Genomic DNA, 16,187 nt, shown 5'->3' with positions numbered 1-16,187 from the left:
TTTGAAATAACACTGTTGAGGCTTTAAAACAGATCTCCATTTGATTGCTTTCTCCTGCTCTTTTCATTTAATATTTTTTCCCAAATATAAACATGTAATAATATGAAAGAATTGGAATTATACAGTCGAATCATCCATCAAAATTTTATTCCTCAGATTGGCATGAACTCCATTTTGCCTTGTGGGTGGATTCTGACAGCAAAGGATTTAGGAGGTACAATTTGAAAAGACGCCTTTTTCAAGCTCCTGGGAAAATATCCAAATGCACCACCTGCAAAGGATGCTCCTGTTGCTTCTCAGCAGGAAACAAAACTTGGAAATCCCCCTAGGCTGCCTTATAACACTACACAATAAAAATGACTGGGATGGTAATGTTTAGAGAATACACAGGTTAATAGCAATTTCTGTACAAATATAGATATATTTTTAAAAAAAATAAGTTGAACGGTACAACAAAAGCTCACATAACATATCTGAGGTGACACTTATTTTATAGCATCCATTGAAAAGCAGTGAGAGGAAGTTTGAAACAGTCAATTTTTGTGTGCTGTACCTCATAAGACTTTCCTATAAAGAATACAACAGCATAACAAGAGCAAGAATTGGCTCTCTGATCCACTGAGTATGGCCCACCATTCAAATAGCTCCACTTACACTCCTGTCCCCATATTATTCAAAAATCTGTGTCTTAAATGCATTTAGAGGCAGCCTCAACTGCGTCCAAGACCAAATAATTGCAGATTCACTATTCTGAGAGTAGTTCCTCCTTACCTCCATCTTAAATCTACTCTTCTGAATCTTGAGGCTACATCCCCCAATTCTAGACTGCTTTGACAGTGAAAACCAACTCCTCATTTCTATCTGTTCTGTTCTGTTCATAATTGTATATATTCCCCTCCTTCTAAACTCGAAAGTATATAGTTCCAGGCTATTCCCAAGTCTCCTCATAAGCTAACCACCTCAGTTCCAGAATTAACATGACAAACTTCCTCTGCAATGCCGCCAAAGCCAGTATTGCCTTTTCCAGACAGTCTAAACTGCTCATAGTACTCCAAGTCAAGTTGTCGAGTTTATTGTCATCTGATTGTAGAAGTACAACACAACAAACAGTTAAGTAAGTGAATTCCAAGGAACTTGGTGCACTCCACTCTCTCTGCAAGAGATTTTCCACCTCTTCTCTGTAGTGTGACCCCTCATTGTTGGTGATGAGGCCAACGACTGTGGTGTCTTCTGCAAACTTGATGACATTGATGAAACGAGATCTGGCGATGCAGTCGGGGTCAGTTACATGAACAGGAGCGGGCTGAGCACTCTGGCCTGAGCTACGCCAGTGCTCAGCACGATGGTACTCCAGTCCTCGGTGCAAAATATGCAGACATACAACCAGACATACCTCACATACAGACAAACAATATGCATGCAGTATTTCACCTATACAAATAAATATTGTGTCAAGAAGTCGTTCAGCATTATGTATTAAACTAAACCAATTTTGCTACATTATCAGCCGAATATCTATTCTTAATAAATCCAGATTGATCTGAATGAACCAATTTAAGTAGATATTCATTTATTCTATTTGCCAAAACTTTAGCTACAATTTTGTAATCATCATTTGACAACGATATAGGTCTATAAGATTCTGGCTTCAATAAGTCTTTATCTTTCTCAGGTATCACTGTTATCACTGCATTAGAAAAGGATTCAGGTAAAGAACATGCTAAAGTAGCTTGTTGCAACACTTTTATTAATAAAGGCATTAACAAATTAAATCCATCTTCTCCAGGAGATTTTCCATTTTGCATTGAATTCAAAGCATTGATCATTTCTTTCAATGTAAATGAAGAGTCTAAGTTATTATGGGCTTGGCTATTTAAAATTGAAGCTGATGTAAAAAACCCTCAATCTTATCTGCATTATTTGTTGTCTCTGATGAATACAATTTTGTATAATACTCCTTAAAAGAATCATTTATATCCTGTAATTTAAGTAATCCTAGAATTCTTTTTAACAGCAATAATAATCCTCGAAGTTTGCTCTGCTTTTAACTGCTAAGCCAATACTTTGTGAGCTCTTTCTCCCAGCTCATAATACTTTTGTTTAGTCCTATCAATCAATCTTTCCATTCTAAGTCTGAATCAAATTATAATGGATCTTATTTTCCAATTTTAACCTATCTTTCTCTGATGGTTTTTTCTGTAATTTTTTTCCAAATGAGCAATTTCCTTCTCTAAATCTTCTACTTCCTGTAAGTTCTTAATCTTAGCCGAAAAACTTATAATCTGTCCCCTTAGATAAGCTTTTAATGCATCCCACATAACAAATTTTTTATCAACTGAATTAAGATTAGTTTCCAAATACCACCCTGTGATGCAGCCGGCCAGTATGCTCTCAATAGAGCTCCAATAGAAGGCACACATAATGGTAGCCGGTAGCCTTGCCTGCTTCAGTCTTCTCAGGTTGTACAGTCACTGTTAAGTCTTCCTGACAAGTGAGGAGATGTTGAGTTTCCACGATAGGTCACTAGTTAAGTGAATTCCAAAGAATTTGGTGCACTCCATTCTCTCTACAAGAGATTTTCCACCTCTTCTCTGTAGTGTGACTCATCGTTGTTGGTGATGAGGCCAACGACTGTGGTGTCTTCTGCAAACTTGATGACATTGTTGGAACGAGATCTGGCGATGCAGTCATGGGTCAGTTACATGAACAGGAGCGGGCCGAGCACTCTGGCCTGAGCTACGCCAGTGCTCAGCACGATGGTGCTCCAGGTGCGCTCTTACCAATACCCTGTATAGTTGCAACAGAACCTCGATGTTTTGAAATTCAATCCTACTAGCAATAAAGGCCAGCATTCCATTTGCTTTCTTGATTACTTGCTGCTCTTCCAAACCAACATTTCGTGATTCACTCTCTGCATATGCGATGCACATCTGAATAAAGTTCTGCAATTGTTCCCTTTGTGACCATTACACCATTCTATCACAGATACTCCTTGTTCGACAAATCCTTCCCTCATATCCCCTCCATGAAAATCAATTTGCAAATCTTGCACCCAGAACAAAAGCAGGAGAATTTGAAATTTGAAATCAAACAAATATCAGGAAAAACTCCACAAGTTAGACAGCATCTGCTGAAAGAGAAAAATCAATATTAATCAAAACTGAGAGATGCAAGTTTAGGTGGGGAAGGAGGGAGGGATGTGCAGAGCAAAGATTGTCTGTGATAGGTTGAGTCAAAATGGCAATAAAAGGCGTGGATTTTGACCATACTATCACAGATAAAGTGAGGAAGGTGCTCTTATCATTTAAGTATCTGGAGGGAATTCCATTTGCATTAGCGTAGATAGGATCTTGATGTCTGAAAAAGACCAAGTGCCATTAAATGGTATTAGTGTAGATAGGTACTTGATGGCTGAAAAGCCTGTTTCTGTATTGTGAGATTTTGTGAAACATTGCAGGTACAACAAGAAGTTGTAAGGAAACTTGGAATATGGTCTTCACTGGAAATAAAATAAGGAAATATTACCAAAACCGTACAGGATTGGCAGGATTGGTAAGAACACACTGGAGTACTACATTAAATTGTGATCTCCTTATTTTAAAAGTGATACACTCATATTGGTGATAGTTCAGAGAATATTCATTGGGTTGATTTCAGGTTGTCTTTTATTATGCTACCCAGCTATATTTTTTTTAAATGGTAATATGGACAATTAGCAAACACAATGATCAACAATTGCCAAAAAAAAGGCACAGAATTTTACAAACTGCCATATTTACAAGATTTACAGCAAAACAGAAGAAATGTTTTCCTTCTAATTTCATTCAGCATTTCTTCATCATTTCATACCATTTTGACTACATTATCCCTTTTCTTAGTTACCTTAATTCCTGCAGATCCCTACCTTTCAAAATTACTTCATTTGGGATCCATAAAAGATAATGAAGATATTTTCTGAAATTTAAAAAAAAAGAATTGTCAGAAATTACAGACACCTTTGATGTCAGTGAACAGCAGCACAAATGAAAACTGGAATCTAAATTACTTAAGGAGTTATATAGAAATTAAATCATAATTAAATAAGAGTGCTGAACATTCAAAAAATAAAAAGTTAGAAGAAAATATGCAGTGGATTTCAGGCTCCAAATCCAATTTATTTCAAGCAGTTAAATACTGAAATTGGTCAGAAAGTGTCAAGCTGAAAAGGTTTTAAAGCATTACACAAATTGAGAGTATCCATTTAAACTGTGGCTAATTCCATTTTGTTCACTGGCTATCATGTTCCAGTGCATGCCAGAAGTAATCCATTTAAAGATTGTTAATCAGTGTTAGTGGAAGCTCTTCCAAATTGGGTCATTGTTATCCAGTAACACTATGTATATGACACTAGAAACTTAGCAACAGCAACAGAAAGATCTAACCCACATGCTCGACATAAAATGATCAATTATTTGCTTGTAATTTCATAATATGCATTGAATTTATTGAAGTGAGTCAAAACTTCTTTGGCGTGAGAGCTCACAAAATCAGGTGAGCCACCTGGCACGCAGCACGTTCCAACTGCTCCCATCGGGCTAAGGAACAGTTTCTTTCCACCTTTATTATACCTATAAAGGTATGAATACAAGACGGCTAAAGCAATTCTCTGTGACTCAATTATTTATTCATATTTATTTTAATATATGTACATATGCATTGCAAAAATGGGCCATTTGGCTGCATGTATGTCTGTTCGTGCATTTTGCACTTTTCTGCACCAAGGACCAAAGAATGCCGTTTCATCGGATGACAAATTGAACATATACACAAGTACAATATACAGGTACACCAAAATTATTTCTTGCTGCAGCCATAGATTTATAAGATATACCAATAATTGTATAAACTAAATTAAAAAAGCATCGCATGAGACAGAAAAAGAGATAATAAATATAAAAAAATAAATAAAGTTAGTTTCAGTTAGTGCAAAACAAAAGCGCAGACAGATCTTTTGGCAATCCCCGCCCGGGTAGTTTATTGCTAGGTTACATGGAGGCTCAGGAACCTGTTAGCTGTTGGTTAAAAAAAAGGTTCTTGAACCTAGAGGCACAAGATATCTGGGTTCTGTACCTTCAGCCCAACTCTCTATGCCGACCAATCTTCCGAGTCACATTTACCTGCATTTAGCATACTCCCCTCCAGATTTATTCCTGTCCAAATATCAGCCTAAATGTCTAATACACATCATAATTGTAACCCCTCTACGGTACCTTCTGGAAGGTTGTTCCATATACGCACTGTTTGGGGAAATAAATAGAAGTGCTGCAGAAACTCAGCAGGTAACGCGGCATCCATAGGAAGTAAAGGTTTATAAAAGAGGTGGCCAAGCCGCGACACGCGAGCCACATGCAACTCTTTGACACAAACATGCAGCTCTCAGTTATTTTGGGTGGGTAGTGTTAATGGGCGTGGTTTGCGAGGGCATGAATGTGGTGCATGCAGCTGTGTTGAGGGGAGTAGAATTACTGGAGTCTAGGTGTTATACAGGCAACCCGCCCTCCGGATAATCCAATGCCCCATCTGCCCGCCCTTTGAAGATCCCAACAACCTGGCCGTCCACCCTCTGGAGATCCCAACATCCCGGCTGCCCACCCATCTAAGCTTCCAATGCCTAAGTCACCCTCCCATTCAAGCACCAGATGCCCCGGCAGGCTGCCTCTGGAGCTCCCAACGCCCTAGCTGCCTGTCCTCCAGAGCTCCCAATGCCACAGCAGCTATTCATCCAAGTTCATGGCGCCCCAGCTTCCTGCCTGTCCAAGCTCCTGACGTCACGGCCGGCCTCCCATCTCAGCTCTAGATGCCTGAGCACCTGACACCCCGGCCATCCAAGCTCCCGACGCCCCGACTACCCACCCTTCGGAGTTCTTGACACCATGGCCGCCCTTCCATCCGAGGACCTGACACCCCGGCAGCCCATCCATCTGAGTTTCCAATGCCCTGGCACCCCATCCATCCAAGCTCCCGATTCCCTGGCTACCCACCCTCTGGAGTTCCCTTTCCCCCATGTGGAAAAAGTGACCCCTAAATTTACCCACCCTCTGGAGTTCCCTTTCCCCCATGTGGAAAAAGTGACCCCTAAATTTTACCCGAAAGATTGGTCCATAAAATTAAACTATTACACGAGTATATGTTGTGTACATATGATTATTGATACCAATAGAAATTAGCAGATTAAAAACTACAAACTACATACATGAACAAACATTATTACATCTTAATATTTATAATTTTTTGTATCAAAATGTGTATGTAAGAATAAAAACGTGTATGTAATATTTTTCATGTCTTGCAGCTAGCTCTCAAATGTCTGAAGTTTGTCGTATGTGGCTCTTCCCTTAAACAAGTTTGGCCACTCTGGTACATAACAAATATTTTGGTCCTGAGCCCTTTGTCAAAATATCAGTAGAAGGTGCATTTCTTCAGACATTTTCTTCAAACTCAATTCACTGCCCCTTTCCTTTGCTGACATGTCTGTCCATGGTCTCAGGCACTGTCAGACTGGGACCACCCACAAAATGGAGGAACAACACCTCATCATCTGTCTGGGTACCCTCCAACCAGATGGCATTAACTTTTCCAATTTCCATTAAAAAAACCCCAAACCATGCCACCCCTATTTTCTTACACCCTCCGCATCTCCTTTCAGAGAGCTAACACCAACTCTCACCTATGTCTGTACTTCTCCCCATCCCATTCTTCCCCAGCCTTTCATTCGAACATCTGCCTTTTTTCCAATCATACCTGGAAGAAGGGGGTCAGGCTCCAGTCTTCAGTAATATATCTTTACCTCCTATAGACGCTACGAGACCAGTTGAGTTCCTCCTGCATTTTTGTGTTTTGACTTTCTACAAACACACCAACTCTCACAGTTACCTTGACATCTCTTCACAACCTGTTCCCTACAAAGATTTTATTCCTTTCTCATAAATCCTCCATCTCTTGCATTTGCTCCGAGGATGAGATCTTCCATTCCAGAACATCTGAAATGTCCTCCTAATTCAAAAAAACATGGCTCTGCTCCCATCAACTCAGGACTTAACACCTCTATTTCCCACACATCTCCATACCCGCCCATCTGAGCTCTAGACACCCTGGCCGCTCTCCCATCTGAGCTCCTGATGCGCCAGCCGCCCGTCCATCCAAGCTCCCGAGCCCCACTACCTACCCTTCAAAGTTCTCGAAGCCCTGGCCACCCTCCCGTCCAACATATTCCTGTGATTTCTGCCATCTACAAATTGATCCCACCACCAGACTCATCTTCCCTTCTCTACCTCGTGAATCTACAGGGGTCATCTACTGCACCTGGTGCTCCCATTATGGTCTCCCCTACATCAGAGAGACTGAACACAGACTGGGAGATTGCTTCGTTAAGCATCTTCGCTCTGTCTATTGCAATAACGGGGACCTCCATTCTCCACTCCAACACCAGCATGTCTGCTCATGGCCTTGTTCACAGCGAACCGAGCCCACCGCAAATTGGAGGAATGACACCTAATATTGTGTCTTCAAGATGGCATTAATATCGACCTCTAGTTTCCTTTAGGCCCCTCCCATCACTCTCTCTTTCTCTACCTCTCTAGGTGTATTTATGTCAAGCCTTCGCTTCGAGGCCTGCTAATTTCTCAGGGAGAAAAAAAATCAAACTTACCCTTTTTTCATGGAGCAGGCCTAAAAGGCTGCTCTTGTGCACCGCATTTATGAAGACCAGTGCTCGTAGTGTCCTCCAGAGCCGATTGAGGTGATGTGACTGGTGCCATGGCGCCACCCACGGAGTGGATGTCATGCGCGGAAAGAGCCCTTTAGTGGAGAATGGCGACCCCAAAGCAGGTAGGAAAGTTGATTGTGATGTTTGCAGCCAGTCTTAGAAATCCTGCATGCTGTCGGTATTTTAAAAACCTCACTCCTGTGTTTCAGGCTGACAACATCACCACGACGTCATCAGCCCACCCCTAGCCAGTTGTTTGCAGCAGCAGTATGTTTATGATGCATGGTGGAGCTCTGCACTCCGCTGCTGACACTAGGTCGAAGAGGGATTGGAGTTGGTGGCTCAGAGCCAGTCAAGGAGCATTTCCGAGGATAGATTCTGCAACCTCAGGGCGAAAAATTTGCATTTTTTTACTCTATAAAAGGGCCATCTGTCTCCTTTCCTCCAGTTCTGTATCCCCTTCCCTTTCCCTATCAGCTCAGCTTTTTTCTCCAGCTCTCCCACCCACATCCAACTATGACCTCTTGCCTGTTGGCCTGTGAGGCCAAGGGGATCCTGCGTCTTCTTTCCTCCTCCTGCCATCTTTTTATTCAGGTACCTGTCTTTCTGTTCATACCCCGACGAAGGGCTCAGGCCTGAAATGTCATTTATATACTTTTGTTTCCTATGGATATTACTGAGTTTCTACAGCACTTTTGTGTATTGAACATCACAGCATCTGTAGATTTTCCTGTTTAACACCATGTTTAGAAGCCAGTTTTTCAAGTCTGCCTAAATAAACAGCAATCACTTAGGTTAGAAGGTGATCATCATCAGGTTGCATGCAGATTCTAGAGTAGGGCAAGAATTGCTTTGTGACAGTCAAGGTCAGTGACCCACAGATTCTTTACCTCAGGCTTCTTCCAGCCTGCAGCTGCTGACTGATCCACTTGAGTGCAACACCTGCCCTCAGTCTCCCTGTCTGTCTGTCCAGACTAATTTGCTGCAAAGCAGTATGTCCAAGTAACATGGTTGGGTGCTGAAGGAGAGAGTGGCCCAGCTGATGGAGGTCCTAATGGACATCTTCAACATCTCACTACAGCATTCCACTGTCCCCGCAGGATTCAGGGCAGCTATCATTATCCCAATGCTAAAGTGAGTGACATCACTGTAATAAATGACTCTCACAATGGCACTGACCTCTAACATCATTAAGTGCTTTGAGCTATTGGCAATGGAATGCATCAAGTCAACTGAATTTTGACTTCTTGACTGAAAGACGACAAGACAGTCAGTGAGTTAGTAGCAAAACGTCAAGTCCCATCACACTGAGCACTGGAGTATCTCAGGGCTGTGCACTCAACCCAGTTCTGTTTGCGCTGCTCATTCATGACTGCATTGCCAGTTTCAGTTCTAAGAGTCTAATCACAATTGTGTTGATATAACAGTAGTTTGTCTCATCGCAACAATAATGAGTCAGGTTACAAAGAAGAGGTTGGAAGAACAACAATCCAAGTCTCAACACGAACAAGACAAAGGAGATGATTGAGGACCAAGGTCAACCATTCTCCACTACACATCAACAGTTCTGTCATGAGTGGATCATCAACCTCCTCATTAGAGAAGAAGATGCAGCAGAACACTTTCTAAGGAAGTTGAGGAAGGCAAGGCTTACCAGCCCCAATCTTGACAACTTTTTAAAGGATCACAAATGAGAGTGTCCTGTCTCACTGCATCATTGTGTGGTCTGGCAGCAGAAAAGGAGTGGACCGGAAGTCCATCAAAACAGCCGAGAAGATCACTGAAATCTCACTTTCCTCTATTGATGACATTAACTGGGGCATTGCTTAAATGGGATTCAAACAATTATAGAAGACCATTTCCATCCAGTACAGTATCTTTGACCCACGACCATCAAGGAAGAGGTTAAGGAACAGTGGAAGACTTTCAAAGAAATTTTTCACAGAGCATATTCCCACTAAAAAATAAGGGCACAAAGAGAGGGAAGAGCCAACTTTGGTTAACTAAGGAAGTGTAAAATTAAAAGCTCATGTGTACAAAGTCACCAAGAGTAGTGGGAAACTGAAGGATTGGGAAAACTTTAAAAGGCAACAAAGAACAACTAAACGAGAAATAAAGAAAGGGAAGGATTATGAAGGTAAACTAGCACAAAATATAACAGTTAGCAAAAGATTTTATAAATATATGAAAGGAAAGAGGGTGGCTATCATCAACATAGGTCCCTTGGAAGCTGAGAAAGGGAAAATGATGTTGAGAACTGAAGAAATGGGTGAGACATTGAACAGTTTTCACAGTGGAAGACACATCCAGCTTGCCAAAAAGTGGTGTTAGGGAGGTGAAAGCCTCAATAACATAATTGTTACAAGAGATAGTGATGAGCCAACTAATGGGACTGAAGGCGGACAAATCTCCTGGTCCTGATGGGATGCATCCCAGTGTACAGAAGGAAATGGCGGGAGTTATAATCATTTACCAAAATTCTCTGGATTCTGGGCAGGTCCCGGCAGATTGGAAGATAGCAAATGTCACGCCACTTTTTTTAAAAGGCATGTAGGCAGAAGATGGGTAATTATCAGCCAGTTAGCTTAACATCTGTAGTCGGGAAAATGCTTGAAGCTGTCATTAAGGATCAAATAGCAAGACATTTAGAACAAAGGGGTTCCGTAAGGCAGACGCAGCATGGATTCAGAAAGGGCAGGTCTTGTTTTACAAACTTTCTGGAGTTCTTTGAGCATATAATGGGTGCGGTAGGTAGAGAGGAACAGGTTGATGTTGTATATTTTGATTTACAGAAGGTGCTTGATAACATACAGCACAATAGATTTATCAATAAGATACAGATACAGATGAATGGAGTCAGGGGAAGTATATTGGCATTCGTTGATGATTGGTTAACTAACAGAAGGCAAAGAGTTAGGATAGCAGACAGTGGTGCTGGGCCCGCTGCTGTTCACCATTTACATTGAAGATTTGGAAGAGGGGACAGAGTGTAGTGTAGCCAAGTTTGAGAATGAGTGGAAAAGCAAATTGTACAGAGGATGTGGAGAGGCTGCAGAAGGCTATAGTTAAGTTAGGTGAGTGGGCAAAGGTCTGGCAGATGGAGTACAAAGTTAGTAAATGTGAGGTCATACACTTTGGTAGGAAAAATAGAAGAGCAGATTATTATTTAAATGGTGAAAGACTGCAGCATGCTGTAGTGCAGGACTTGGGAGTGCTTGTGCATGAATCACAAAAAGTTGGGTTGCAGCTGCAACAGGTTATTAAGAATGCAAATGGAATGTTGGCTTTCATCACTAGAGGAACTGAATTCAAGAGCAGGGAGGTCAAGCTGCAACTATACAAGGTACTTGTGAGGCCGCTCCTGGAGTACTGTGTGCTGTTCTGGTCTCCATACTTGAGGAAGGATATACTGGCCTTGGAGGCAGTCCAGAGGAGGTTCACCAGGTTGATCCTGGAGATTAGGGGGTTGAGCTACGAGGAGAGACTAAATCACCTGGGATTATACTCACTCGAATCAGAAGAGTAAAAGGAGATCTTATAGAAACCTATAAAATTATGAAAGGGATAGATAAGACAGAGGCAGGAAAATTGATTTCACTGGTAGGTGAGACCAGAACTAAGGGACACAACGTCAAGATTCAGGGGAGAAGAATGAAGACGTAGATGAAGAAATACTCCTTCTCCCAGAGTAGTGAATCTGCAGATTTCTCTGCCCAGGGAAGCAGTTGAGGCTACTTCATTAAACATATTTAAGGTTCAGTCAGATCTTTTTTTTTACACATAAAAGGAATTAAAGGATATGGTGAAAAGGAAGATAAGTGGAGTTGAGTCAATTATTAGATCAGCCATGATCTTATTGAATGGTGGAGCAGGCTCGGCGGGTCGGATGGGCTACTCCTGTTCCTATTTCTTTCATTCTTATGTTATGTTCTAAATGTAGTATTACTTGACAATAATGGAACCTTTGACTGCATGGGTTTTTTCCAGAAGCTCCGGCTTCAAAACATACTGGGGGTGTAGGTCAATCAGTGTAATTGGGCAGCATGGGCTAATGGGCCAAAATAACCTGCTTCCATATAATATTTTTTAAAATAGCAAGACATCCAGAGTGAAATGGATCCATCAGGCAGACGCAGCATGGCTTTGGCAAAGGCAGCTCCTGTTTGACAGATTTACTGGAGTTCTTTGAGGATAGAATGAGTACAATAGATAGAGGGAAGCAGGTAGAAATTGTTTACCTGGATTTTCAGAAGGTGTTCGATAAAATGCTGAATTAAAATAACTTATCCAGAAGAAGGCATGGAATTGGGGGGTGATGAATTAGCATGGTTAACCAAATGAAAGCAGAGTTTGGGTGCAAGAGTGTTTTTTGGAGTGGCAATCAGTGGTAAGTGGGCTGTATGTCTAAATTTTTTTAAAATCCCAAGTGGAAACCCCTGCAAAAGGACACAGCCCAGAATATCACACGCAAATCCCTCTGCACCATCTAGAACATCAACAGCGAACGCTGCTGTTGGAGAGCAGCAGCAATACTCAAGGATCCACACCACCAGGCACATGCTCTGTTCTCGCTGCTGCCATCAGAAAAGAGGTATAGGTGCCACAAGTCTCGTACCACCAGGTTCAGGAACAGTTCTTACTCCTCCACTATTAGATTCCTCAACAACAAACTTACATCAATGCTAATTTGAGGGGGGAGGAGTCACGTGATGGAGTAGTGGCCGGACGGTGAACTCCAGCCCTCTCCAGAAAAGTCGGGAAAAACAAAAGAAAACACAAAGGCACAGAAATAAAAGTTACAGGAAAGTGAGTATAAAGGTGGAAAGAAGATGGCGACAAAAAAAGAAAAATCGAAAGCAACGGTAAGAAGAGAGGAAGAGAAGACAAAGGAGGAAAAAGGTGAAGGCCTTACCTGTCCGAAGAGGCCCGCTGCGGAGAGAGAAACCCGCTCCCTCAGGTCGATAAATAATGGACTACAAAAATGGCTCGCAGAGCCGAGTAAAAGTGCACAACTGCGCATGAAAAAAAACACACCGACGGGAGGGGAGACCAGCTGGGGAGTCGATCTCCACAGCCGGCAACGACAGCTGCAGGACACCTGCAGCAAGAAGAGACCACAGAAGACAATAGAAACAAGAAAGAAGAGGAGGAAAGGGCACCAAAGAAACAACAGATGGCCAACCCAGAGGAAGAAGAAGAGGAAGAATACAGTGAAATAGATAAAGGGAAAGGCAAGGTAAAGGATATACTTGCTCTTGTTAGAGGATACATGGAGTCATTTAAAGAATGGCAAACACAGGAATTCAATGATTTAAGAAGAAGAATAAACAACACAGAAGAGAAAGTGAATAAAATAGATATGACCTTAACAGAAATGGGAAAGAAAATGGACAAGATGGAAGAGCGGGCAGTAGCAGCAGAAATGGAGGTAGAAGACTTAAAAAAGAAATTGGAGAAATCTAATAAAAAAACTAAAGGGACACAAGAACTACTAGCTCAAAAAATAGATACAATGGAAAACCATAACAGAAGAAATAACATAAAGATAGTGGGCCTTAAGGAAGATGAAGAAGGCAAGAATATGAGGGAGTTTATAAAAGAGTGGATCCCTAAGACCCTAGGATGTCCAGAACTACAGCAAGAAATGGAAATAGAAAGGGCACATAGAGTATTGGCCTCTAAACCACAACCACAACAAAAACCAAGATCTATTGTAGTAAAATTCCTAAGATATACTACAAGAGAAAAGGTACTGGAGAAGACAATGGAAAAAGTAAGAGAGGGCAACAAACCACTGGAGTATAAAGGGCAAAAAATCTTCATTTATCCAGATATAAGTTTTGAACTCCTAAAGAAGAGAAAAGAGTTCAATACAGCAAAGGCGATTTTATGGAAGAAAGGGTATAAATTTATACTAAAGCATCCAGCGGTATTGAAAATATTTATTCCAGGACAACAAAACAGACTATTCTCGGATCCAGAAGAAGCACGAAAATTTGCAGAACAATTACAAAAATAGACTGAGGGAGGAAGACGGGTAATGAGAGTTAAAATGATCACGATTGATATGTATGTGGGTAAAGACAAAAATAGACTGAGGGATGAAGACGGGTAATGAGAGTAAAAATGATCACGATTGATATGTATGCGGGTAAAGAGGTAGAAGAGTGAATAGAGACAATGAGCATACATGAATGTATCTGTACTTAGAGGAAAATATAGATAGTATAGACAAGAATTAATAAGGGAAGGTAATGGAATAGAGAGAATAAGGAGGGAATTAAAAGAGTGACCTTTGTGACATATGAAAAGTGAAATCTTTTCTGGGGGAGGCGGGGTGGGGGGAAATAGCGGTCACTGCAAAATCAGTTGACGCTTGCGAGTGGATTCGCAAATCCAAATGGAGAGGGGAGATGTGGTTGTCCGACAAGGGATAAAGGACAACTCAGGAGGTGAAGGGGAGATTGGGGATAAATAAGATAGAAATAGGAGAATAAGGAAAATGTTGGATGTTGTAGGAATGTTGTCTTATAAAGAGTTGAAAATAAGAAAACAGAAATGGAAAAGGAGGAAAGGTAATGATGGAAAAACGGAAAGAGAAGATAAACAAAATATAAAAGGGCTTCGCTGAACTATATGTCTTTAAATATTAATGGAATACATAACCAAATTAAAAGGAAGAAACTACTAAATTTAAATGAATAAATGTATTCCATTAGAAAAAATAACATATAGGTTAAAAAATAATATTGAAATATTCGAACAAGTATAGGAGCCTTACATTAAATACAATAGCGAAAACCTACCGGGGACAAACATTACCTAAGTTGATGGAAGGAGAAGGAAAGAAAAGAATGGACTCAGTAGAATTTCTGGTGTAATTTTGTTGAATGACAACATTGTCTGACTGGCTTAATGCAACCTAGATTGTATACCTAAAATGGATGAGAGGGGGGGGTGGGGGGGTGGTTTGGGAGGAAAGGGGGGGGGGGGGGGAGAAAAAGTCACTGTATATGTGTGAAAAAGAAATAGTGTATATCATGGCTAATGTGATTTATGGTGTGAAAAATAAAAAAATTTTAAAAAAAATTTAAAAAAAAATGCTAATTTGAAATTTTAGTTTATTTGCCTTTGTTAGTAATAAGAGAAAATCTGTGAAAAAAGTTACACGACTGAAACACGAGTGCCATGAGTGATGTTTTTCATTAAACCTTTCAGTACAAGTTTGATGCTGTGGAGCACTGCAGCCTTGGAACACTTTCCCCTATTCCAGAAACTAACAGATTTGTGCCTAAAAACAAATATCACTGTTAATTCCCACAAAGGGCACCCCGTGTAAGGTGGAATAGAAAATGAAATGGCTGATTTTTTTTTAAAGTATATTAATGCATCAAGGTGGAAATGTTAATTGTTGGTACTGTATATGCCTTTTGCATAGAAGCAGGGAGACTAGTTGATATCAAGCATTAGTAATCGAAAAAATTGCTCCTATACCAAATAAGATCAGGAATTGCCTCTGCTCACAGTTTGGGTTTGTTTAAAGTGGAGAATGCTCCTGTGTCCCTGTTAATGGTCATGAAAAAGAAACTAGAATAAAAAGTTTTACCATCAAAACCAAAACAAAACAACAAACTCAACCAGGGATTCATTTAAGGACACTTACATTTGCATTTTGATTACTGTTCTCTATGTATTGCAGTTTGTTTAATTTGTTTTCATGCTTACATTGTGCGCAGTTTTCTTTTTGCACTACCAAAACGTGGTAATTCTGCCTTGCCCACAGGAAAAAGAATCTCAGGGTTGCATGCAATCGGACAATAAATCTGAAAATCTAAATTAAGTACTCCACAGAATATCAGAACATAATTTTTCAGTTTCAGTCACCACATACATGGGGAAAAAAGATAGGTAATCTTGGATTTTTGAAATGCACAAGAATATTTTTCTACCTCCAGAAAGGTTAATAAATTCTTAAAAGCCACTGTGGGGGTGTGAGCAGTGGGAGAAACACGGCCACCATGTTGAGGGTCGTTAATGACATTTTATTCAAATTCAGCGCATCCCTATAAGGGCAGCAGGAGCTCAGTCACCTGGTGTGAGCAGTGGGAGAAACACGGCCACCACGTTGAGGGTCGTTAACGAAGGTTTTATTCTAATTCACCAGATCCCTATAAGGGCAGCAGGAGCTCAGTCACCTGGTGTGAGCAGTGGGAGAAACACGACCACCACGTTGAGGGTCGTTAATAACTTTTTATTCATATTCAGGATGCCCCTTTAAGGGCGGCAGGAGCTCAGTCACCTGGTACATTATGACATCATAATCACTGCCCAGGGTCCGCGCTGGAAGGGATGCTGGAGTCAGAGAGAAACCTCTGACCCGCCATGTGGCGATATAAGCGGGGCCAGTTCGCCATGAGGCTGTGCGCCGCCACACTATGTTATT

General features: G+C 41.0%; 1 protein-coding gene across 8 annotated transcripts in view; it reads right to left on the bottom strand.

Annotated features, from left to right (window-relative positions):
* The window catches only part of ptpra (protein tyrosine phosphatase receptor type A), a 351,147-nt gene that overhangs the window by 202,337 nt on the left and 132,623 nt on the right, over window positions 1-16,187 (bottom strand). For 3 of the 8 annotated variants that reach the window (XM_069923586.1, XM_069923585.1, XM_069923584.1), the window contains exon 2: window positions 3,905-3,954. The exons of 1 other annotated variant lie outside the window; for it this stretch is intronic. Coding sequence is in view for 2 of the 7 variants with exons in the window: in XM_069923582.1 (XP_069779683.1) it covers window positions 3,883-3,954; window positions 7,688-7,698 (83 nt within the window). In the remaining 5 variants the exon portion in view is untranslated. Of the gene's footprint in view, window positions 1-3,882; window positions 3,955-7,687; window positions 7,714-16,187 lie in introns of those variants that run through there. 4 more of the 8 variants (XM_069923582.1, XM_069923583.1, XM_069923588.1 and 1 more) reach the window with 2 other exon arrangements.

The sequence above is a fragment of the Narcine bancroftii genome, chromosome 3 (assembly GCF_036971445.1).
Source record: "Narcine bancroftii isolate sNarBan1 chromosome 3, sNarBan1.hap1, whole genome shotgun sequence".
Lineage (NCBI taxonomy): Eukaryota > Metazoa > Chordata > Chondrichthyes > Torpediniformes > Narcinidae > Narcine > Narcine bancroftii.
This window is presented reverse-complemented; position numbering and strand designations above follow the sequence as displayed.